The sequence below is a fragment of the Erithacus rubecula genome, assembly GCF_903797595.1.
Source record: "Erithacus rubecula genome assembly, chromosome: Z".
NCBI lineage: Eukaryota > Metazoa > Chordata > Aves > Passeriformes > Muscicapidae > Erithacus > Erithacus rubecula.
The window spans coordinates 14,916,998-14,944,097 of NC_136661.1; the positions used below are offsets into that span (position 1 = coordinate 14,916,998).

Sequence of the window (27,100 nt, forward strand, 5' to 3'; positions counted from 1 at the left end):
AATTGGCTTCAGTGTCGGTAGAATGACACTTTTTCTGGTTTAGACTTTAGCTATACACTGCACATAAGGCATATATGGGGATAGGTACACATTTCTAAAGATCTTGAGAGTCTGTGCCATGATTCAGAATACTGTTCTTCAAGTCCACCCTAGAGCCATTAATTAAGATATTAGACAGCAATAGTACCAGGAAAGAGGCAAAGTTGTCTGAACATGCGATCAAAAAAACTCCTTTCCTCCTACATCTGGAAGTCAGCAATTTGCTTAGAGGATCTTCTAACTCTGTGTGCCTTTCCCTCAGTTGACTTTGGATGTGTCAGTGTGATCTCTGAAAATCCCCCTGCTAGCAAGGTGAAGCAGTTCCCATTTTCAGATTTTAAAGTAGATACTTTATGAGATAGTCTAGAAAATATAGCTGGAAGAGACAGTTTGTGCCTGTCCAACTGTGGCACTCTATAACTGGATTATAACTGAATGCTGCTTAAATTGGCTAGCTTTCTATAGCCTTATGGATGTGGACATGAATTCACTTAAATGAAACACTTTTAAACTGATTTCCCAGAGAACAGTGGTTGCCCTGAAATGAGAATGCCCCTGTTTGCTGAGTACACATCAACCATTGTAAAACACTCTCAGTTTGCTTAGCTCCTATTTAATTTTCCTAGTTACTTTTATAGTTTTCTTCAGCCTAAGCCTATACATCATGTATCTGATACTGTGAATTAATATCACACCTATTTGCTCAGTAATCCATAAAATATCTTGGAAATAAAAGTGTTATACATTAAAAAGAGAAAGAGAGAGAGAATGTACAATACTTTCTGTATTTCTCCAAAGGGTTTTCCCAAACTCCTTAATGACAAATTTCCTACATTTAGTTACTGTGCTCCATTAAATAACTCAGCTAAGGACATTGTAAGTGGTATTAGCTGTAGTCCTTATTTGGTGTTTGATTTGATTTCATTTACCACATAAAATCCCTAGATGGTATCAGAACCATTTCAATGTACATTAATTGTTACAGCAACTTTATTGTAATTGAACTGTCCTTGAAATAAGTTGAGCAATTCTACCTTGAATTGTACCAGTTACCATGTGAATTATTGAATTAGAAAGCTGTTATCATTAGTTAAATTTGTTATCTAATAGTTGTTATTATTATAAATATTCATTATTAGGCTTTAACTTTTGCATTTCTGATAAAGAAAATCCTGTAAGAGAATATTATTGATGTTGGAGAATAATGAGCACATACATAATTTCTGTACATTTTGCCCTCCACCAGTTCCTATGCAGACTTCTAAATCTAGAACCAGATTAACACTTAACATGGGCATCCTGGAAGATTTAGTTTTAATTCTGGATGTTAACTGTTTATCCTCTGATACACAATCAGAGGTAGGAAGGCAGTAATAGAGGCAGTGAAGTTAGCTGGACTTTCTGTATGAAAAAGTCAAAATAATAAGGATGTTAGGCTGATTTATTTTTGTCACCTGATTATAACTTGCAGTGTCAGGACTAACTTGTTCTGGCTAAAGTTTTAAAAACAGTAAATATTTTAATGCTGGAAGAATTAACTAGTGGCAGCTAATCAACTTTTTAAAATAGGATTTTTCAGTATTTCTGAAGGTGTTTGACTCCACACTCTGATGCTCTTGATTGTTGGCATTTAATAACAAGAGAAGTCTTGTTTTTTGTTGCCAGTACCACTCTACCAGTGAGGAGCTCCAGGCCTAGGTGAGGCTTGTACTGATAAGCTATAGCTGCTGGTCTGTCTCTCAAAGAGGTTTTTGTTATTATTAGAATGAAAAGGAAGAAGGCAGATGGTATAGATAGGTAGATTCAGAAGAAAGGAATGATGAAATTATGAGGGATAAAACACCTTGGTGGCATTATTTGGCACAAGAGGCAGTTGATGCAAAACAGAAGAGGCTTGGATTTAGCAGTTTTAGATACATCAGAGCAATTGGAACATAGGGGCATAACTTTGAATGGCAAAATTTTGCTAACATACAGACAAGATCCTTGATCTGTGAAACTGCAGTAGAACTGCAAATGTCACAGCTTAAAGGTGAAGAGACCAGATAAGTAATGTTTTAGGGCTGAGTCAGGAATGAGATCAGAAAACAGCTTGTAATTTACTTAGACCCTAATGCAGACAGATAATTTTTGGCACATTGGAAAAGAAGTAGCCATAAGAGGGATGTTATGAATAATGTGAACATACAGAGACTGAGCAAGTTATGGAGATTTGGTCTATATTCATTTTTTCACAAAGTTTTAAAACCATTTTGTTACCTATTTTCTTGGTGGAAGTTATGGCTTGGTTTGTGCCAATTGCCAGATCCTGCTGCCATGAAGCACCTGCTGGGTATATTCTTACTCAAGCCCTGAAATTGTTTCTAAGAACTATCTAATAAACATGTTTCTTTCTACCTTAATGATGCTTTTGTAACTTTTGCTGGAATTGCATTGATGCTTACAGGTCTCCCACTGATCAGGTTAACACATGTAATAGCTCATAAGAGGAGCTATTTATTTTCTAGATTTGCCTGTGCAAGCCTGAACTATTAGGTTCTGCAAATCGATGCTAACAACATGAAAAGAAAAAGCAATAGGCTTTAAAGCATAAAGTAAGTTACACTTAATCGATATAAACAATAAAATCCAGGGTCTTTTGGGCAATATTTTGAGAAAAATTAGAAAGGCCATGCCTCCATGCTAGCTAGGTGAACAATTTAAAGTTCTTTGGTGACTGTGTTTAAAGATAATAATGGATAAGGCTGTGCTGCTATTAAATAGCTCTGACTTTGAATTCAAGGAAACTCTAAGAATAAAACTGCATGTTTAATGTTTATTTATGACTTCTGATAGTTAAATACAGGAATTCCTTGTAAGTCATTATGACTTTTTCATAATTTCCAATAAGAGAAATAATAGCAAAATGGGGTATGAAATAAAAGAGAAGCATACAGGTTGTGCAAGTATATTCAGTGAAATAATAGAATAGCTCAGGAAATGTTCAACAATAAAAAACCATTAGGCATCCATGAAGATTGTTATAGAGAGTTTTTTAAAGGTCATGCTTGCGTTTAACTTGATGATAGAAGAATAAACTGCTTTTCCTAGGTAGTTTATCTGAACATCAAAAACACAACTGGAAAGAAACCATAAAATCAATAACAACCTTTTGTTTCGTTGACATTATGTGCATGCAGCTACATTAACTGTACCAAAAATATCCCTTTTGTGTCAGTGAGTTCCAACAGACAAAGAGGAAGAAAGAAATTAATACACTGCCACTTACAGAATAATAGCTTAAAAATAATAAGCATCATGCGCTGGGTACTGCATTGTATTTTATTTTATTTTATTTTATTTTATTTTATTTTATTTTATTTTATTTTATTTTATTTTATTTTATTTTATTTTATTTTATTTTATTTTATTTTATTTTATTTTATTGTATTTTATTGTATTTTATTTTATTTTATTTTATTTTATTTTATTTTATTTTAACCTACTGTAAAGACACAGTCTTTTCTTGTGAACTTTGGACAAAAATGCCTCACTTTTCTGCCTGTACCATGTTTTCTTCAGGCCTGACATCATACTGTAACATGACATCACTAACTTGAATTTTATTCCTAGTGCTTTACATTTATTTACATTTGAACTTGGCATTCTCTTTGAAGTCTATTGACATCTATTATCCCTTACTCTTTCAACCTTCTTACCAGTGGTGGATTTTTTGAGGATGGTGCTGTGCAGGACCAGTAGTGGGACTTGGTAATGCCTGTGGGTCCTTTCCAGCTCAGCTTATTTTGTGCTTCTGTGATTCTGAGTTAGAAAGACATGGCAGGGGAGACTTAATTTATGTGTACAGATGCACAGTGACAAACAACTTTCTGGTCTCAAACCTTTAAATGATAGTATGGAGCACAGGTTTCTTTCTTCTTAACATCTCACCACTGACTACCTTCATGAGCTTTGGTGCTACAGATGTCATGAATTTGAGTGAGTGGTTCTGAATGTTTATGCATATTAGAGACTTTAATAGTGTCCTTACACCAGCCTTTATAGTGATCAAAAATGCTAATCTGGGCAGATTATGAAGTGCTTCTCAAAAAGTCTTTGTCAAGCTGAGTAGGGCAGTTAAATCATTTGTAGTTTATATGTAGGGAGTATAAACCAATGTCTATGTAAAAAGAAGAAAGAAAACAAAGTAAGAAAATTATAAACTCGGTGCCAAATTTTGGGAGCAATTTAGAGCTTAGTTAAAGATACTAACTGAATTACTTGCCTCTAAAATAGTAAACAGAAGTAATCTGAATTATTTTAAATCATGAACTAGCCAAAACTGCTCTCATTTATCTTAAAGTAGGAGAGAAAATGTAAGTGAAGGAAAAATTAACCTTAGCCTTTTTCAGGACATCACCAAGTGTGAGGATCTAAGGACATACCCCATTGTTGCACTCATCTGTGGGAATAATGATGTAAGATACAGTGGTGTTGAGCTCACCCTGAAAACCTTTTCCTTTTGGATAACAGTTGACTTTAAGTTTCCAAAATAATTGCAAATATGAGATACTAATCACATGGAATATGCTTTAGCCATGTATTAGGACTGAATCATTTGGGAATTTGTTGTAGGATGATAAAAGTTTCTATTTCCAGTTACCTAACTCAGGACCAGTTTCGGTAGGCAGGAGATTCATTTGTGATAGATTAGGTAAATACAATCCCTGGTTCCTAGAAACACTTATGTTTTGTCCTTGTCCTTCATTGTTGAATAGTGTGCTCTTACCCCATCCAAAAGCTCATACTTGCTTTAGGGACTTATTATAAAATATAATTTTATATTTAAATTTAAAACAAAGTGTAGCAAACATTAGGAATTTTGATGAAATGATTTAAATCTTTTTCTGGTGGAATGATAATTTAAAATTCAAAAGAAATGTTACAGAACTGTCTGTTTTCTTCCACTCCAAATTTCTCCATGGAGTAGCAGAGAGCAAAATTCCTTTAGGAATACACTTCCTTCAGCATATTCCTCCTCTGTCACATCGTGGCTGCATAGCCCAAGCATCCCAGGACTTTGTTGTGTTGATGATGTTGCATTGTAATCTGATGTCCTTTCCTTCTTAGTAATAAGTTCCATTTTCTGACAGAGGTAATTGCACACACCTCCTTATCCTGCTAAACAATACGACAACAATTGGAGGGGTTTTTTTTTCCCCAGACCTGATGCAGTACTAATGGCTGTAGTCAGCCACTAATTGTGTTTGCACCAGCAAAGCCTGACCTTTGTTAGCAAGTATATCATATTCTGCATGAATGATAGGGAGATTGCATTTCTTCTTAATTTCTCTTCCATCATGAATTTCTTCTTCCACCTAACAGTTTTGCTAATAATAAGGTTTTTCTCATAATAAGCAAGCAGATCTTTCTTTTTAAAATTTGCTTCCCTAGCAGACTCAAACAGAAATTTCCTATATTTTTATTTATTAGAGCAGATATAAATGGAGTACTTGCTCCCATCCCAAACATAACATTTTGCTCTTTTGGATACACTGAGGACTGTCATTGGAGTATCACAGCCCTTGGTAGTGCAGTGTTGTGGAACACTTGAGATAGACATGTCTTTTATATTCTCTGTCACTCCTATATTCACTACTATATTAACTTTATCTGCAAGTCATATGTTGTCCAAATATCATTCTCCTGTAACTGGTGATGCAAGTCAAATTGTGACCCAAAATGATTCTTGTTTTATGAAGAAAACATAGAAGATTTTGAAGGTAACAGAGTACCTGGGAACCATTTTTAATTACATTACTTCTAGATAAGTGTGATTCCTAGGTGAAATCTTGAGCTGAATTTCAGAGATCTGACTTCTGATCATGGTTGTGGATAAGCAAGGTATATGGTATAGATTTCATAACTTTTTATCCCCTCTGTGCCTCTCTGTTGGAAAACAGATGCTTTAGGTTGTGGATTGTGTCTTAATGCAATGTTCTTTAGTAAGTATTATTTGAGACTTGAAGTTCAGTTTTTTAACTTGTTTAACATTTCTATAGTATGTATAATTAATGCACCTTAAGCCAGCTAGTGACCAAACTTCTGTAGAAACGTACAACTCCATAACAAGAATTGTATTTATTTGATTTTTTTCATGTAATGTAATTCATATTTCCCATTGCTTCACTTTATTTCTCTGTAGTAAAACACAAAGTCATTAGACTGATAGGCACCATAAGTTTATCTAGACTGAATTTCCAGCTGTTATTCTTGCTTGCAAAAAACTATATTGATAACACCTGTGAGCAGATGAATGCTACTCCTATGCAAAATCTTACTCTAAAGCATAGAGTATTTCTTCCACTTGATCTTCATCTGTAAGAAATTACAGAATTTTTGGCTGGGTTCTTTTCATGTGACAATACTCCACATGTTAAGGATGGGGAGCTGGAAGGCATGATGAAGATGCTTGCCAAGAATAATTGGCTTCTACTGTGTGGAGCAGCTCAGATATTGTATTACAGTATGTAATTTGGGTGTGCATATTGACTGTAGTTCAAAGCATTTCATTAATCTGCAGCAGCAAGCTGAGCTTCCTTTGGGCTGTTTCCTTATGTATTTACTGAGTAACCTACATGTACCACTTGAGGAAGAGATTCTCATTGCCAGCTATGGGCAGAGTTCTATTTGGGATATAAAGAAAATTTTCTGAGTCTTTTTCTTTCAATTTTTTTTCTAATGACTGTCATATTCTGCCAATCATTAAAACCCCTTTGCTGGCACATGGAGGTAGATAGCAAGAGTAGTTGTGGAGCTCTCTGTGGATTGATGAAAGAATTGTTACATCCTTGTATAAATGTTATTTATTAAATTTTTGCAGTGTTCTCAAAAGCAGGCTTCTGCCAGTTCAGATTTGCGATATGTAACATGCAGAGACATTAGAGTTCTTTGGTCAGTTGAATCTGTCTTGTTTTCTTGTCTCCAAATACCTTTAATGTGCTTCTCCTACTCTTTATTTATATGTGTTCCTTTAGACTGTGCTCTGATATTTTTCTCCTTCAGCTTCAAGGGATAGGAGAGATTGAAGGTGCATTTCTCCTTATCCTCAGGGAAAAGCTGAAAGACTTTAAACTACTTAGATCTTTACCTATCCACAGTCAAAGCAAAGATCATCTGAATCCCAGAAGTTGGAAGCTGTCAGAATTTTACAGGATTCTGCAGTAATAATTCAGGTTGGACAGGGCTCTAAACAACCTGATCCAGTTGAAGATGTCTTTGTTCATTGCGAGAGGTTTGGACTAGACAACCTTTAAAATGTCCCTTCCAACCTGAACTGCTCCATGATTCTATGAATCTATGAAGCATCTCTGGCAGGAGGTAAAAAGCACACAACTTTGATGATGGCAAGGTGCATGTTGTTCACTTCAATGCATGATCCCAGAGGAGAAGATCAGATTGTCTGATTTTGTGCACAGCACATACCTTCCTGCAGTGAGCTGTGCAGCACACAGTGCACCAGCACAGCCTCATCCTGTGACTGCTCCTATTAGACACTCTGGGGTGGCCCAAGCTGCTGTTCACCAGTGTTCTGTGCCTGGCAAGCAGGGCCATCAGCACTCAATCAAGCTCAGGAACTGCTATTTTTCTTTGAGAAACAAATGCTGCCTTGACAATGAACTGTTTTAAGGTTTGTGCGAGGTAACTTTGTAGATTATGTAAAACACTCATTTTTGCCTTTCACATTTTGTTACCTTGACCACTTGTCCAAACTCACTGGAACACATGGCTTCTTCTGTTTGCTGGACTAACTTTACAGATTTGACTTCTCACTCCTGAGTTTGAATTCATTTGTATAAACAAATGTAAGCTACAAGCCACATCCTCACCTACAGTGAATCAATGTGCCACTATTAAAATCTGATGCCTACCTATTGGCTAAGATGTAGCCATTTGTTTTTCTATGATTTCCTTTGCTGAGATGTACTGTTTTTTAGAGGATAAGGCATTAAAACAGCATATCTGAGTACAAAACACTCCTTGCCTTAAAAAAAAAAGGTGACCTTTACACTGGACCTAATGGAATTTAAATCAGAACTCTCTTCCACATTTAAGGTTAAAAAAGGTTGCGAAACACATTAAGAAGCAATCTGGAGCCCTATAATAGCTGTGCTACAGAGATTAAGAGAATTTACTTGATAATCAAAGCCTGATTTAGTGTTTCTTATGGCAGAAGGTTCAGCTACTTGTTCTAGCTTACTATGTCTTTATTTCTAGTGAGTACACATTTCTTTTAAAATAATCAGTTTTTAATTTATTCTGGTCAGTAGCATTGTTTCTCAGGACTCAGAACTGGGCCCAGTCCTGTCCAGTATCTTTATTGATTATCTGAATTTGGGGATTGAGTGCACCCTCAGTAATTTTGGGGACCACATCATGTTGGTGGTAGCATCAGAAGGCTTTACAGAGGAGTTTGGAGAGATAGATAGGCTGAGACTGACAGTATGAAGTTCAACAAGGTCAAGTGCTGCAGCCTAACCTGGAGCCACAACAACCCCAGGCAGTGCCACAGGCTGGGACAGAGAGGCTGGAAAGGACCTGGGGGTGCTGGTGGCAGCAGCTGAACATGAGCCAGGGTGTGCCCAGGGGCCAAGAAGGCCAATGGCATCCTGGCTGGATCAGCAATAGTGTGGGCAGCAGGAGCAGGGCAGGGATTGTCCCCCTGTCCTGGGCACTGCTGAGGCCACACCTTAAGAGATCAAAAAAGAAAACACAACCACCACTGTCATTTTACAACCTCATTTGTCACTCCTTCTATCTATCACTCCTGAGAACTGTGTGGAGTGACTCTTCAGTGAAATTCTTGTTTGTTGCAGGCAGTGGGACTTATGCGCAAGAATTCATTGGAGCTGTGGTTTTAGCTGATGTTCTTTTCATGTTAAGAAGTTTTATAATCTTCATCTTATAACATTTTCCCTTTTGGAAAATTCACTGTCTCATTCTGGAGTCTGACCACATTGAGCCTCTCATCTTGTTTTATAGCTATTATTACTCTTTTTCAATCAGCTCCTATATTCTTCATTGAATTTCATTATCTAATGTTATGACTTCCAAAACAATCAAAGAAAATGTTCATCATAACTATATTTGGTATTTTTTAACTCCTCATATAGGGGGCTTCCCTCTAGTAGGTACAATAAACTTGATGTGCATTCTGCTGGACACCAATGCCTATCAAACCTGCTCTATCACTCCCTAAACTGGTCAGGGAGAGAAAAATTAAAAAAGGATCACAGGCTGAGATAAGGCCAGAAAGCTATTACTCACTGATTACCATCACAGGCAAAACAGACTTGACTTGGGAAAATTAGCTTTGTTTATTAACAATCAGATCAAAATAGGATAATGAGAATTAAAACCTAAATCTTAAAATGTCAAAATCTTAAAATCACCCTCCCACCTTGTCCCCTACTTCCTGTGCTTAACTTTTTTCCCCACTTTCCTCTGCCTCTTCCTCTCCACTGTTGCTGAGGACTGGGGATGGAGATTATGGTTAGTTCATCATACTTGTGTCTGTCACTGCATCTTCCTCAAGACAAGACTCCTTCACCTGCTCCATTACAGGATGTCTCCCACAGAAGACAGTTCTCTGTGTGCTTCTCCAATGTGAGCCCTTCCCACTGACTGCAGTTCTTCACAAACTGTTCCTGCATGTATCACTTCCACGAGTTGCAGTCCTTCAGGTGCAGCAAGGGTCCCCCACAGGGTCACAGGTCCCTGCTGGGACCTTTCTCCAGCCCAGGATTCCTGTGGGGTCACAGCTGTGTCTCAGCCATCCCCTGCCCTGGCCTGGGTCTCCTCCAGGGCTGCAGGGCACAGCTGCCTCACCATGGGCTGCACCAGGGGCTGCAGGGGAGCCTCAGCTCTGCCCCTGGAGCACCTCCTGTCCTTCTGCACTGACCTTGATGTCTGCAGGGCTGTTCCTCTCGTATTCTCACCCCACTCTTTTCTCGTCACAATTTGTTTCTGCACAATAAATTGTTTTTTCCTCTCAGACACATGATCCCAGAGGCATTGCCACTGTCACTGACTCAGCCTTGGCCTGTGGTTGGTCCATCTTGGAGTTGCCTGGTGCTGGATCTTTCAGACACAGAAGAAGCTTCTGTCAGCTTCTCACAGTACCCACCCCTGTAGCCTCCCTGCTACCACAACCTGGACATGCAAACCTAAAAGATACTTCTACTAAGGACCTTTAGCATAAGTCTTTATTGCACAGGTCCCCAGTAGAGACTAAGCTGGTTGAAATGAAGGGATCAACATATTTCTCTGGAACTTCTACTTCCTGTTACTTTGAGACATTCATCACGGATCTATCTTATCTTCACAAGATGCTCACTCTTTCCATCAGTCAAGTTAGTTTATCTCAGCAATGTCATGCACCCCTGTTTCAAATTACAATTAACGCCAAAACCAGTCAGACATTTTAGAATGCTTCCCTTAGGAAATAAGTGCACATTACCAGCACCTGTTAACTTTCTAAATCACTGACCACTGCCAGCTGAATCTGAGAGTGAGGTAGTGATTTATAAAATGTATTAGTTATAAACCATGCAAAAATGGTGAATTAGTAGAAGAGACCATTAACACTGTCTTTAAACACACAAACAAACAAACAAAAACCCACAACATGCAGCTTGAGCACATTTCTTGTTAGACACCAAAGGATTTATATGAAGAAAAGCCGAGTGAATTGCTTAACTCTTGGAAGGCTTTCATTCAATTTTCTCACTTTATTGGACACTAAGAATTCTACTCAGATTTTTTGGCAGAGACAGATTAAGCTTTTTTTAAACTTTGGCATTTATATTTTTTTAATGTACTATGATTTCAGTCTGCACCATTGCAAGTCAGGAAGTTCAGCAGTCAAACACACAAAGACACCAAAGCTTAAGGAAATTATTTGCTTTGGTACTTACATATTACTTTATTTTTATTTTATTCCACAGTGATATCTGAATATGTATTTGTAAAGTTTCTGAAGAGTACTCAAAACCAAACTGATATTATAAAATTCTTTCCCAAATGGAGCCCCGAGTTTTCTCATTTCAGCTTAATCTAAGCAAATTCCAGTTGATAATAAACATTTTGTAACAGAAGAATTTCTAGGTTTTGGACCTGTTGACATCTCAGGCAAAATCAATATCAATCTGCTTAAAAGTGAAGCTGATGATTTCTAATGGGCATTTTTTAATGAAAACTTGAGCTGTTCCTTCGTATTTGGATTATATGCCCTAAGAAAGCAGGAAAACAAAACTATGACTTGGTGTTTTTAACAGTGAAATTTTACACATTTACATTTAGTAATTTGTATTTCTTGAGTTCATAATAACATCCATATAGTATACATGAAATGAGCTCTTGATCAAAATGCTAATGAGAACTAATATCATTTGATATCCTTTGATCCCTTCTAGTCAGGACAAAGACTATTACAGAATTGCAAACATGACAGTGTGGTCATTTGAGCCACCCACATTTTTTTGCAAAAATGGCTTTTATTCTTTACAATTGCTAATTTAATCACAGAATGGTTGAAGCTGAAAGGGTCTTCTGTGGGCCATATAGTCTTAATTCTCCTGCTCAGGCAGTGCCAGCTATAGCAGGTTGCCTAGATTACATCCTGATGACTTTTGAAGATTTACAAGCATAGAGACTCCACAGAACAACCTGTGCCAGTGTTCAGTCACCTTCACAGTACAAGTTTTGCAATGTTCAGAGGGAACATCCTGTAGTTTAGTCTGTGCCTGTTGCCTCTGATTCTGTTCCACTTTGAAAATCTTTCACTGCTTTCATTATGTTGAATCAATAGCAGTTTCCTTCTTGGAAAGAAACTGGCTTACAGCTACAGGGAAAACTGATTTGAGGATATATCCTCTCCACTAGAAGATTTTTTTTTTCTATGATACAAGAAATAGGATAAGAAAGCAACTTGAGCAATGACTCCATCACTGAACTCCTTGTCCACATGGCAATAGAATTGACACAGTTCTCTCACAACTGTTGTGAGAAAAAGAGATTTTAAAAAGAAACAGACCTTTTCTCAAAATCGAGTTTGTTCATGAAAAGGAAGCAATAAAGTACATTAGAAGGACATTGTACTACTTGAGCTACTTGAAAATCTCGAGCTTCCTTCTTTTTCTTAGATTTGGGCAAGGTTGATTGCTTGATGAAAAAGCTTGTTTCTTTTTGCCAGTGAGTAACTGACAGTGGTCCTTCTGGCAAATTCTTACAGGCAGTGGAGTAAGGAATGTGTTAGTGCTTTGCCAAATTGGTCAGAGGGGAAAGGAGCACTGAGTAGGGATGAGTGGTAACAAAAGAACATTCATTTGGCCTTGTTGGATATTTGATATAGGAAAGAGTGGATTTAAACATTCACACTGCAAAATTTTGGTGTGCTTTTCCATTGAGGCAGTAAATTGCTTTAATATACTGTCTGTACTGAATGCATGTTTTCCTGCTTGGCTTCAACTGAAGACACTTTTTCAATATTCTGCCTTACTATCGCATCTCAAGACTCAAGAGAATTTGCAAATACCTCATACAGAAATTCTTCCAGATTTTGAGGCAAAATACATCAGTAGAGTAACTTTGTTCCAGACCTTTTTTCCAAGAAATACATAAAATTATTAGAGGGGAAAAAAAGCATAAGTTAGCAGTCCCACACAGAGAAACCGAACCACATAGTAAGAAGCCTAATGATACAGTTCTTTATTTAAAGGAATCACAAGTGTTTTATTTACTCTAAACCAACTGTTATAGGCCTGTTTCAAGAGCTCACCAACTTCTTCCTAGATATCTGCAGTGTTCCTGTTACCTGGTTTCATAACAATATAAACACATACTTTTCATCTTTTTGCCCTTGACACAGAGTCTTAGTATACAGAGATATTGTCACATGAGATATTTGATTGTTCTAAGACCATGAGAGAAATAAAAAATTATTTCAGGAATAAAAATTACTTTTTTCCTAGATCCTAATATAATGTGTGTTTCCTTCATACAATTCTTATGCACTCCTTTTTTATTATGTAATGTTAATCAAGTATTTTGACAAGTTGAGTATAACTGCAATTTATCATTTTCCTCCTATTGTACCCTGAAAGTTTCTACTTTCTCTGTTCAAGGAGATAAGGCAGTTTTCACAGCCTAAGGCTAGTGCTACTTTTATAAAGCAGTATATCCTTGTCATTTGGACACAGTCTTTGTATGGGTAAGGCTACTAACAGGTACAAGAAAATTTTCTTTACTAGGAGAATAAACTTGGAGAGATTCCTAGCATGGAAAAACTGAGTATTATGAGTGGGACCATAAAGACACTTGTTGAGAAACCTGCTGCAGCTGAGTGATTTTCTCAGATGCACATTCTAAAAAAATCTGATCAAGACTATTTTGGTTTATCTGTGATCGTGGACAGATGTGCATAAATTTCTACATGTTGAACAAAAATATCATTCATAATTTCATTTTTTCAACAGTAAGAAATGTGAACACTTGACAAAGATAGTCTTTTAAGGCACAATATATGTGATTTTCTCAGTAAGATATAAAAAGAAAAGTTGTAAGAAAACAGATGTTATTTCTGTGCGAATAGGAACTAGCATGGCTATAATTAATAGAAACTACCAATATTGACTAAATATATCAGTCACTTCAATTTTAGGTCTTTAAGTATGAACATCCACATTTTCAGAAAAAGAAGGATTTTTTTTAAATGGTAGTTGTAAGAGAAACTGAAAATCTTGGTTCTGCAATTCTATTGCTGCAAACTTCAAGCTTGCAGTAGGCTGAAGAGCAAAAAGTTGGTCAGAAAATGGGATGATGCCCAGGGTCTGAATCTCAGAGTAGATCATAGAATCATAAAATGGTTTGGGTTGGAGGATTACCTACTTCTAAACCCCTTGCCATGGTCAAGGCCACTTTTTACCAGACCAGATTGCTTAGAGCTCTATCCAACCTGTCTTTAAACAATTCCAGGGGTGGCATCTAGAACTTTTCTAGGTAGCCTGTTCTAGTGCCTCAGCATCCTCACAGTAAAGAGCTCTTCCCAAAACCTAGTCTAAACCTACTTTTTCTTTTCTTTTCTAGCCATTTCCCCTTATTCTGTCACTTTATTTGCATGTAAAAGTTCTCTTTCCATCTTCCTTGATGGTTGCCTTCAGGTACTGGGAACTGAAAATTAGATCACCCCAAAGTCTTTTCTTTTTCAGCCTGAATTATCTCAACTCAGTCTTTCCTCATACGAGAGGTGATCATGCTTGTGGATCATGCTTGTGGCCTCCCTGGACTTGCTCCAGCAGTTCCATGTTCTCCCTTTGCTAGTGACCCCATAGCTGGATGCAGTGCTCCAGGTGGGATCTCACCAGAGCAGAGCAGAGTAGAGGGGCAGAATCCCCTCTTGCTGCCCACTCTGCTCTGGATGCACCCAGCACACGTTTGGCTCTTTGGGCTGGCAGTGCCCATGGCTGGGGCATCTCCATCCTCTCACCCACCAGCACCCCCAAGTCCTTCTGGCCAGGGCTGCTCTTGGTCTGTTCATGCCCAGCTTGTGTTGATAGTGGGGGCTTGTTCCAATCCAGGTGCAGCACTTTGTGGTTGGTCTTGTTTAACTACATAGGCCCACTTCTCCAGCTTGCCCAGTTTCCTCTGGAAGACATCCCATTCTTCAGATGTGTCAACAGCGCCTCTCAGCTTGGGGTCACCTGCAAATCTGCTGAGGATGCACTCGATCCCTTTGTCTATGCCACTGATGAAGACATTAAATAACTCTGGTCCCAGTACAGAACCCTGAGAGCACCACTTGTCATTGATGTCCATTGGGACTCTGAGTCCCTGACCACAACCCTCTGGATGTGGTCATCCAACCAATTTCTTATCCATCGAACAGTCCACTTCTCAAATCCATCTCTCTCCAATTTAGAGAGTAGGATGTTGTAAGGGAAAATGTCAAAAGGTTTGCAGAAGTTCAGGACATTCACAGCCCTTCCCTTGTCCACTGATGCAGTCAGTCCACTACAGACAGAAGGACTGGATTTGTCAGGCAGGACTTGACCATGGTGAAGCTGTGCTGGTGTCTCAAATCACCCCCCTGTCCTCCATCTGCCTTAGCACAGCTTCTAGGAGGATCTGTTCTGTGATCTTCCCAGGTACAGAAGTAACCCTAACAGGTCAGTAGTTCCCAGCTCTTTTCTACCCTTTTTAAAGATGGGCATAATGCTTCCGCCTTTCCAGTCACAAAGAACTTCTCACCTGACTGCCATGACTTTTCAAATGTCATGGAGAGTGGCTTGGTAACTACATCAGCTATTTATCTGAGGACTCTGGGATATATCCTGTTGGGTCCCATAGACTTATCTGTGTTAGGGTTCCTTAGGTAATCACAAACCTACTCTTTGCTTTCAATGGACTTAGCTCAAGAGGTGTGCGAAAAGAGAAATGAAGATTATGACAAAAATTTGTTGAGTACCTCAGCTTTCTTTTCTTTTGTTGTGGCCAGTTTATTTTTAGCATTGTTTAAGAAGGTGCACACCTTCTTTGACTTTCCTTTTCTGGTTAGATCTTCAGTTAATTAGAATAGCCTGGAGGTTTTCAGAGCTTCTTCCAGCAGTGTGCAGCTCCAAAAGACAGTAACATGCCAAGACTATCTGGATCACATCACTGCTCAGCAGAGTACTTGTCTTGCCTCCAAGACACTCCCATTTTAAGGCAAGTGGTCAAAGCCCTTTGCTGTGTGCTTGCTGAGTCAACTCTTTTCCAGTCTCTTCGTATCACTTAGATGATCTCAACTGATCAGACAATAATGGAGAATCTGTACTAATTTTTTTATTTTGCTGAAATTCATTAAAATACTGCAAAAATTAGTACAAATATGCTTGAGTGCTTTTCTTCTTGGGTAGAAAAGTGTATATTGCTTTTTGTTCTCCAGGAGCAACCGAACAACGTATGTTGTAAAATCATGACAAAACATTATGTAAAGTGGGCACTGTACATAAATATTGCCACATTCAAAATTTTTGAACAGAAATTGTCCTCAAATAATGATGTGAATTAAAGTGCAGCCATCTATGGTGGTGTTAGGTGCTGTGCTAAGAATCAAGTCTTTTATAAACACAGACAGTAGAGCACTCTTTAAAAAAGCTGTGCAGTGCCAAATTATTATTGCAGAGGTTTTCTTTCTGCTAGCCTTACATTTGTTGGTTTTATTTTGGTGTTTTCTGGTTTGTTTTTTTTTTTTTTTTTTCATGTACCATACTGAAAGCTACATATATTGGAATTGCTTGTAATCTGTAAACTGAAAAGGGAACACTTGCTGTCACTTCCTTTTTTCTACAAGCATATACAAAATAACATGCAAATTCTAAAAGCAGCTGGTGTTAAAATGTTCTCTTCCTCATATTAGGGCCTAATGAGACATAAAAAGAACCTTTGACTTTTCAAGATACCTCTCATTTACAGAAGTTAATCTGTTTTAGGACTTCATCATCACGGTCTATGTCTAAAACAAAAAAAAAAATATTAGTAGATCAGTCCTGGATCTAATTACAGCACGCTGTCTTAGAGGTAACAGAGAAGTCAGAAACAGTGTTGTGAGGCTCTCAAAGCTGCACAGCTGATAATTATTCTTTTATTCTTAGCTTAGTGGCACCAGAGTGTTATACTTGAAAAGCTGTTAACCTCAACATTTTCCACCACATTGTATAACAACAAAAGTGTGGGCCAAATTTAGAGCTTTGGTACGGTTCAGAAAAAAGCTTTCCTACGGTTGTTCTGCCCTTCAGAACTGCAGGTGTGCTTATTTGATGGGTACTTTGCCATCATTTAGAAAACCTTTTATTTCCATTTAAGATTGGTCTGACAGCTCTGAGTTCTAAGAATTGTCAGGAGGTGCCAAGTCCAGCAAGTCTTAAGCCTAGCATTGGCCATCAGAATTTTACTCAGCCTGAGTGGTCAGTCGGGTCCCCACAGCAGTCACAGACTCTTTGAAGTGTGGCAGTCTGAAGTGGGAGATTGTGAGAAGCATCCTGAGGGTGAGATACTTGTGTGTGATGGATTCTGCTTTCTAATGTTCTTTGAGATGTGCTGGGAAGGTGAATAGTTGATAAAGATGCCTGAACGTAAGGTGCCATTTATAATGTATTTATTTTTGCTAAATAAATAGCAAACTGAGCATTTTATTAGTTTTACCTCATTATTGTACCCATTGAGTTTATTTAGTTGCTTTCATACTTCTTGGGAAAAAACCTCATCTACATACTCCCTTAAATATTAGCAGGAATATTAAGAAAAACGATCTTGTTAAGAAAAATATGGTTCCCAGTATCTAAATTTCAAGAGCTGAAAAGAGCTGTTGGGCAAGCTAGCAGGATAATTTGTTTTATTGTGATCAAGAACTAGTGATCTGTGATGTATATTGTATTATAGACCGTCATGGATTCTCTTTCGATAGATAAACAGTCTGGAAATCCTGACTTTATTGGCCAGGGAATTCCTTTGGATGAGAGAGCATTTCTAGTAAGTATGCATCTGAATGACAGGATTTACAATCTAATGGGAATGGTTTCTGTTGAGTGTTGGTTAATGTGTTTACTGAATGGCAAGCACTGCAAAATTCTCATTAATTTTTTCTGCCAATTAATCTCAATTCAAATTTCTTCTTGTGTACTTTTTTTCAGATGGAGGTGAACTTTATTCAAAATTGTGCGGTCCTTTTGCAATAGCCACATGTATGTGAAATTTAATAGTTATGAGGGAACTTAAAGTTTCTGAGCATGTGCTCAGAAACATAGGAAAGATATAGGTCTGGTATCCAGGATGTTGTACAGCAATGCACTGAGCTATTTAGCAGTAGTCCATGATGGGGTGTTTTATTTGAAAAGGAGTTGTAGTTAATTTCTTCTTCTGAGTTTTTGCTTGTCTCACATTTTGAAAATAATGTTAATTTGATGTGAAACAAATTAAGGGAGATGTTATAGATGTGAAGCAAGTCAAGGGAGATGTTACGGATGTCCACAACAAGCCGACCAAAGAAACATTTCTCTGTGTTGGAGTGATGTTTGCATGCAGCTGATCTAGATATGTCCATTCCAGCAGTTTCAAAACTTGATGTTTCTGATACACAGCTTGCAAGACCTGGATACCTGGGCTAAAACTCACTCAGCTCTGAGATCAATGTGGAGAAGCACTCTGGTCTTCAGATCTACAATAGAATAAAAAATAGACAGGCTTGGTAGGTGAGGCTGGCAGTCTGTATATAGAACTATTTTTCTAAAATTATTTGCATACTGACAGATTTCCTGTTGTTGGGGAATTATAGAAGAGTAGGTCTTCCTGTCTGTAACTGAAATTTCTGCAAGAGAGTTAGTTACTATTGAATATTGAGCAGTTTTGGTTAAACCATGGTTTTCCATACCATTATCGGGTTCATTTCCCATACTGTGTTCCAATGTCCAGTTCCAAAACTTTCATCGGTACTTTTGTGCTTACAACCAACATGCAATACTTTGTGCCTGCTCTAGCACACACACACAGGCTTTGGGATACAACAAGCACGACTGCAGTTATTTCAGCAGCCTTTGACAGCTGGCGCTTCGGCGGGCCAGCGTTGTTCAGGGCACTTGCATGTGCTCTTGTACCTTTCCCCACGCTTCTGCGGAGGTTAACCCGCTAGTTCTGATGGTGCCGCGGTGGGTAGGTAGGGGAAGCGCGGCTCAGCGCCCTGCGGCGGGTGCGGTGGGCGCGGGTGCCCTCGGCGGCCGTGTCCCCGCGCTTTGCCGTCCTTGTCCCGCCGGGGCCGGGGCGCGGAGCGGGGCCGGGGCGCGGAGCGGGGCCGCACGCCTCCCTCGAGGGGCGGCGCTGCGGGCGGCGGTGGCCCCGGGGCCGCTGCAGGGCCGAAGCTGCCCGCGCTGCCCCGGTGCTCCGCGGCCGCGGAGGGGCAGAGGCGCTGCCGCGGCGGCGGAATGAGGGAGCGCCGCCCGTGTCCGGGCACCGGCCGGCGGAGGATGGGCGCGCTGCCGCTCCCCGTGAGCCCCGTGAGACGCTTGCCGGCTGAGCGCGCCTTTCCCTGTCTTTTCGCAGAGGAGGCCTACCAAAAACTGGCTAGCGAGACCATGGAGGAGCTGGACTGGTGCCTGGACCAGCTGGAGACCCTGCAGACCAGGCACTCCGTCAGCGAAATGGCCTCGAACAAGGTAGGAGCCCCTGGCGGGCCGGGGTCGCGGCAGCCGGGGCTGCGCGGGGTCAGGGCGGCCGGAGGGGACGGGGCGCTGGAGAAACTTGGCGTGATCAAGCACTGTCCGAACGGAGGTTTGGGAGCAGGGGCGGGAGAAGCTCCTGATGTGGTTTTGTATAGCATTCTTTTTAATTTCAGTGCGAGTTGTGAAAGTGGTGCAGGTCTTGTAAAGCTACGCTAGTTTCTTGTGTGTGTCAGTTTGAAGACAAAAAGAGATTGCTCAGGGCTACTGGCAATAATCTCTTCGGTTGCTCCTTCTTTTCGCAGAATCCCTTACAGAATTAGGGATCTTTCCTAGAAACGATGTAGAAAGTAGCATGAAAGGTGATAAAGATAGTTCTTAAGCCCAGAGCAGCTGTATGGTGAATTCTATTTGTAAACAGTGATGATGACAGCATTTATAATGCTATTTGTTATGAAAGAACACGCTCTCAACCAAAGTGCCATCACAATAAACACCTACATCCAGAGGTGTGCTTCTGCAACAGAGTGCACACTCCCTTCGCATCCTGGAAGCTGAGGACTTGCATTATCTGGGAACTCTGTGCCAGGATCTGCTATGGTTGGTATATGCTTCGGGTTCACATCCTCAATTTACAAGTAAACTTTATTTCCTGATTTTTATTTGCAGGGAATATGCAGGTACATTTCTGGAATTAATATTTTTAAGGTGAATTAATAAAAGTGCTGTGTTACTTTAAAATGTATTGTTATATTTTTTTATCAACTTAGTACTTGAACAGCAACATGTTCAAATAGGAATGAGAAGAAAGCTTTAATTAAACAGGCTAGTTTTCCTACTCTTATGTCTTCAAAAGTTCCTGATGGTGTTTTAGTATCTTTTAACCATTTCAGTTGTAATTAATATTTTGTTGGACTCAGTTTATGCCTTCTTAATACTCTCCTATCTTGTGACTGCTTTTATGAAGTATCTGCTCTTTGTTGTTGACTGTTTTTAAGTTCCTGTTGAAGTATGCCTGCTTGTCAGATATGAAACATTATTACACTTGTGCAGTTTAATCCCACAATGTAATATTCCCTGTGCTTTTCATGGCTTTCGACACTCTTAGCACCAATTCTATCTCTGTTTTAAGGGTTACCTGGATGGCATTACACTGTTCTCAGAACTGCATTTTCAGTTTTTATTGCAGCTGAAAGATTTTGTTACTCAGTACCTACTGTGTATGCATCGATAAGTTATAAAGTCAAGAGCTTCCAAGGCTGTTTCAGCACTGTATGAGTCTGAGACTTTGTTTCCAAAGGGAGTGAGACCAGACCGACAGGTGCAACCCAGTATTTCCTTGCTGACAAGTTTGGACACCTGTTGATTTCCTGACTTGTGATATCTGTATTACCAATCTTTCACAAAATGCTGCTTTTTCTCCAAAGTATTTACTTCTTAACTCCCTATAATAGGTAAGATATACAATGTATTTGTTGAACAGTGAGGGTAAGCTGTTTCTAGAATGAGGTAAAATTAACTGCAAATCAATGGTTTTTTTAAGTTTTGCCAAGTATATTCAGATTCTTACAAAGAGAAGACATTTTAAAAATAAAATCTGATGACTGATTTGTATCTGTAGATACAAATCTGATTTGTATTTGTATCTGTAGACTCAGAGGTGCTACTGAGTTTGATACTATGCTTTGTTTGTATTTGTTTGAATAAGCAAGCATCTTCACTCTCTTTTTCGAAATCTGGCTCCTATACAAATTTGTGTCATCTTTCAGTGTTTGTTTGAGAGGTTTTTTGTTTTGGTTAGTAAGATATTAAAGAAAGCCCACAAAAAAGCCCAAAAGAAACCAACAAAAACAAAGTGTAAATCTGTGCCTAACCATCTTGTGAACTATCTTGAATATAAAACAGCAAGCCTATACAAGAGTGTGAGAAAAATTAGTGCAGGAGGATTTTCATTTCAGGGGTACAGCAGATTGTTCTAAAAAATAATTTCAGTTCTGATTACTGAAACATACCCAGAATTTATACCTCATATTGTAATATAACTGCAAAATTTGACCTCTCAGTGATGCATATAGGTAAATTGCACCGTTTTAGTTTACTAAGAGACTGAAGTAGAAATGCTTTGCTCAAGGCTGACAACATAGACTTCTGTAGAGAAGTGAACATGCAAGGGTGCTCTGTTCTCTATCTGAAGAGCAGGTCCTGTAAAATCAGATGAGAGAGTCAGGAAAATGAATGTTGATGTTATAGTTTCTCACTGGATGTATCTCTTTCCTTTTATCTGAGTTTCTTCAGGAACCAGCCCACAAGACTAACTGATTATTGGTGTGGGGTTTTTTTCCCCTGGACTTTCAGGCACTTCCCTTCCTTATTTCTCTCTCCTTTATTTTGTATGCAACAGCATTTTCATCAGCATTGGTTTTCCTTATTTATGTAAGCACATGCAAGACATAAGGGTAGGCATAAAAATTGAGCTCTTCACTAGGAAGGAACTTTTGCCTATTGTGGAAAGGCTGCTGTAGTAGAGTGAAAAAACTGTGTGGGAGCAGTGCTTCATGTCCTGAATGCTTGGAGTAATCCAGGGAGTGAGTCCAGTCCCTCTCTGTGCAGTGAATTGACAGTCTGAACTGTTGGCTTCATCTGTTTGGATCCCTTTACTGTTGTAATGCTTGTGTAGGACTAGCTTTAGCTTATCCCAATCCAGGGATATTTATTTTGTTTAAATGCCCCTCTTACTCAATTCGCAATAGTCCATGACATCCCAGCTCATGGCTTTGGATGACAGAAAGTGGACTGACACAGGTACATAAGAAGTTTAAAATTCATTAAAGCAGTAGGGACAGGGTGCTATCCGCAACTTCTGGATGAGCCCCAGCATGTTGTGGGACTAAGTGTTACCCAAAAACTTTGAAAACAGAATGTAGGTCTGCTCTGTAGGAAGCCTGCTGTGCTTCTTGGCTGCCTACATTACATCAGTACAATTGTGATATCCAGATAATTTCCCATTTCCCAGCCATCCCTGTGATGCAAAAAATTTCCAAAAGCCTGCAGCCATTGTGTGAAGTAACTGATGGATCTCTGGTGCATCCATAGGCAGAGTTTGTAAATCAATGTGATTTTGAGAGGACACTTGTCATTATGTTGTTATAAATCTTAGAGTATTTGGTGTTTGTGTTTGCTTACATTGCTAGCTTCTGAAATTGGGTACTGGCAAGAAAAAAAACAGCTTTTAAAAGCACAGAAAGTTTGTCATCTTAGTTCTCCTCTAGAAACCCTTAAAAGTTTTGAAAGCGCACACACACATAAGAAACACCTTAAATTTGGAAAATTTACTAAAATGTCTTTCATTTTTGGAGAACTCTTTCTGGTTTTCTATATCATGTCCTTTTAATATTGCCTAATGTCAGAGGATGGTGGTATTGCTATGTTTTTCTGAGTAATGATTTCTTGAACAGACCGAAAATAAGTTTAGGAAATAGTTTACAAATCTGGATCATTAAAGATAGGATCCCATGGCATAATTAGATGTCAATATTTAACTGTTCAGAGAGATTTCCACAGATCCTAACACGTATCACTTTTTGCTAAACTGAATTCTGAGTAATATCTCCTAAAATTATGGGGTTCTAGCTTGTTGTGATTTCTAGCTTCAGAAACAGCAGTGCTTTCATGCACATATACAAGCAAATGCTATTTTAAAATTTTCAACTGATAATTTTTTGTTTTTTTTCTTTTTAATAGTTTTTTTTTTAATGAGTAACACCCTGTTTCCTGTTTTATTGGGGGTTTTGTTTGGTTTTGGTTTTGGTTTTTGTTTTCTGTTAAATAAGATTAAAGCAAAATTTAATAGATTTTACGTTCTCTGTGATAACTGTCTTCTTCCAGTATTCAGTTTAGCACTACCTAGTTTATGGATCTGAGAGTTATTCTGTGATAGAAAATACACAAATTAAAAATTCTAGTGATAAAGATGTTAGATAGCATTATGTGTAGATTAGTCAAACATGGAAGAGTGTATAATGAAGCTTCTTTTCAAAAGTGTATTTTCACTTCTGTATTCATGTTTTTGTGAGCATCTCTTGTTTGGTGCTCTTGCATGTTAAGTACCTGAACTTAGGCATGGGAAAATTTTCAAACTGAGTAGTTTTTGTTTCAGCTTTAGTTCTCTTGCAGATGATGCTTTCTGCAAGATTTGCTAATAACTGGTAAAGAGAAAGAGCTTAGAAGATATTATTCATTCCCACTACAAATGCAAGAGAATACCCTTCTCCAGGAGTCTCTTTTAGGTATCAGAACTGAGAAAATTTTGATTTCATTTAGTCAGACCATGTTAACTATAGGTTTTCTTTTTAACTATAGGTTTTCTTATCATGATCCAGCTTGTATACTAGTAGGTTTACAGATTAGAGTAGAAGTCTATTTAAAGACAGTTGCTAGTGCTAGTTACTTTTTAAAAAATGTTTTGAGATTTTTTTCAGTGATTTGAAAATACCCAAAGCATTAAGTTTATCAACCAACTAAAATCGAAAGCCTACCCTAGTGTAGCACTGCTTTATAGTCCTTTATAGCCCTGTATTGTCACCCACTATGCACATTCAAACAATAATATTAATAATAGTTTTTAAAAAATAATTACTTATCTGTAAATATTGAATGTAAACTAAAATGATATTTGAAGGCAACTTCAAATCTGTTCAGTTACTTTTTTTACATTTCCTCCTCAGCTAATTTGAGCTGGTTTGTAATCATATTTTCTTGCTGCTAAAAAGTATTTTTCCTTTCATCTTTTCAACACTAAAAAGCTTACACAAGTAATGGGGAGCTGACTAACATAATGTCTGGGGAAAGAGTGAGGCTGAATTTGTTACTTAGGTCAAATAATGGATCATGTGTAAATCTTAAAATGCTTCAAACAGAGTTACTGTGTTACCTTCACTGTGAAAAAAGCAGGGCCAGAGCCCCTTGGCAGCTCTTCACAAAGGCCCCCACTGAATGCAGAAGCATTATTATTTTACCCCAGGATGACAGTAGCTCTCTGAGTTTACCCAGGCCCAGAATAAATATAACTGATGACAGACTGACTTCTGATTTAGTCAATCCATTTATTTGTCTTAGTCTTGTTCTGTGAAAAAGCTTAAGTGCTATGGTGGCCAGTACTTTTGTATGGTCCTAGATAGGCTGTGTCTAGAACTCATCAGTGTGACTCAGTCTTTTGTTAACAGGCTAGATTTTAGCATTGTCTTGTTTGTGTTCTTGCTTCCAACTTTGAGGTCAGGTTCATGGCACAGTAAGGAGCTTGTCTTCAGAAATTACCTTTTGTATGCAAAAGCATAAGTTTTTTGCAATGGTTTTTCTAATGCTGAAGCTCAGCCAGAGTAAAATTGTCTCCTCTGTCACAGCGACCGTTTGGATTGACCTGTTTCCACTTAAGGGACAAGATAATATGTCATATCCACTTAAGAGGATTGAAACGTGGGTCATTCACTTGGGTTAGCTATTGCACATATAAAATAAGTAATGGAAACGTAGCAGTAGAAAAAAAAAGTTGTTGCTTTCATGAGTAAATATAGGGTTTGTTATGTGACAATCCTCTTATATAACGTCTGACAGTGCCATTGCATTTGATTGACTGACATGATAATTTATTTGTGTCTTAAATTCTCGGATCTCTCTAAGAAAATCTGAGGATTTGGTTAGCTGTTTAGAGTGCTGCTTCTGGTGAAGATTATGATTAAGGGGCACATGTTGGCAAAAGACTGCTTGTTCAGTGCAGCATCAGGCAATCTTTTATTCATTGAGGATTTCAGTTAACAAAGGTATACTGATAAGTGGCAAGCCTGATTTTTAATTAATGCATACTTAATACCAGTTTTGTTGTTCTTTATAGCCAAAGAAAAAGGCAAGACTATTGTGGAGGTAAGGAAGGACTGGCTTTCTAGGAAGACTGCTCTTTCTTCCACTCACTGAAACCAATCTGGAAGGATTTTAAGACCTCTGGGCTGGTGTGCAGTTCCCTATACTCAGCTTTACTTGCTCTCATGTAAGACTATTCATGCTTTTGGAGAGCAGATCTGTCCTTGGGTATCTGCAGTGATGAGTGAGGTGTATATATATATATGTATATATAAAAAAATAAAAGGAGATAGCACTTTCCTGGCTGTATTGTACAAGGCTGTGCTCCAGCAAGATAAAGAGTGAAACTTGCTTTCTTGCAGATGGTTTGCACCAGCCTTTCTTTATGATTTATGGACACCTCTATCTTCTCAGAAACAAGTGGATGGAGTAGTGATGCCACTTCAGCTGAATCTGTTCTGTACAAATCCTGCTGATTCCATAGAGGTTATGGGGTTGCTGCCAGATAAGAAAAATCATGAAACATAGTTTTTCTGCTAGGATAGTGAAGTAAATATGGTGAGTGAGGCTCAAGGCAACTGAGCTGTAAGCAGCCCTTGCTCCTTGTGTGGGTACTTGGTGGCAATCACTGGCGTCCTCAGGCCATGACAAGCAGGTAAGTGTAATTTCAAAACATCTTGAATCTGTGGTGGGGTCAGCCCCTTCCACTTTTTTGGGGGCTCTTCTCCAACAGAATTATGCACTTCTGCACCAGTGGAAAGGAGCCTAAAGTTCATAGACATAACATTTGATAGAAAGAACGTTGATATTTCAAGGCTCAAAAACAAGGTGGGAACTCTTAATCTCACATATTCAGTTTGTGGGCTAAATTTTAGAGGAAAAGTAGGTTTTTGTATCTCTCATTCACTGCTTTTTTGAAAGGTCGTGGATGTAAGAGATGTGTAAAAGAGGCATTATGCCTCTCTGAGGGTTGCTATTATTTAACACTTTTCAGCTTTTTAGCTGCTTCTAAGATTGCAAAGCTTCCCAGTCCCTAGTAACTTGATAACTTTTTCCAGAAATATAAACAATTGGTCCATGCCAACATACAAACATACATTTTTTGTAGCCTCTTTAATTATAGGAAATACCTCAGTATGAAAGATTCTTTCCTTTAGCATAATGGGACAGAAAAACACAGACAAAATGTTACAGAGTAAATAATCAGGTTTTAATGTGGGAAAATAACATTATTTTCAGCCACCATAATGGATTTTAAAATTATGAAATTTTTCCAGGGGTTGAATTATTTAGTTACATTGCAGACATCACTGGGCCTATTTTTGGCATTTAGGGGGAAAAAAATAATCTTTTTCCAAAACTCTTACTTGAGAAGGTTCTTCATGGGTATGAGTATCTAGCAACTTCCTTCTTAGTAATAAGGTGGTATTCATGACAACTGAAAGGCATGAGAAGTATCTAAATACTTGTGGGTCCTTGTAGCAGTGTTTAGAGCCAAGAATGTTGTCATAGTATTCCTGCTAGGGTGCTGCTTTAGTCAATGTTAGACTGTAACATATGAAGAATTTAGGAAACCAGAGGCCATATTTTTCCCATCAATTTTGTGTTTCCAATAAGAGGCATCTTCTACTACTATATGAAATTTTGGTACAAAAAAATGTGGTGTTTGCTGAAACATCACGTCAGACTTTGTCTTATAAAGACAGTGTATACTAAGAAACTGCTCTCCTGTTTCAGTTATATTAGTTGGGGTTTTGGTATAATCTGCTAAAACTTTACACATTTAGGAGACTCACCACCGAATTAAATATATTGTAGATATATATTTTCTGGTCTGTGATTTTTTATTGATTTAGGTGGGTTTTTTTTTTTGGGGGGGGGGGGAGTTAAATAAAGCTTATCTCAGTAGAAATTGATCCCAGTTCTGATTAACTCACAACCAGTCTCCAAATGAGCTGCAAAACTGAATCTGGGCAAGCTAA

General features: G+C 38.4%; 1 protein-coding gene across 10 annotated transcripts in view; it reads left to right on the plus strand.

The window, feature by feature from the left end:
* PDE4D (phosphodiesterase 4D) overlaps positions 1-27,100 on the plus strand; it is a 511,449-nt gene that overhangs the window by 445,676 nt on the left and 38,673 nt on the right. For 9 of the 10 annotated variants that reach the window (XM_079330593.1, XM_079330597.1, XM_079330596.1 and 6 more), the window contains one exon: positions 19,150-19,262. The exons of the other annotated variant lie outside the window; for it this stretch is intronic. In XM_079330593.1, the coding sequence (XP_079186719.1) occupies positions 19,150-19,262 (113 nt within the window). The remainder of the gene's footprint in view (positions 1-19,149; positions 19,263-27,100) is intronic. 10 annotated transcript variants of the gene reach the window in all.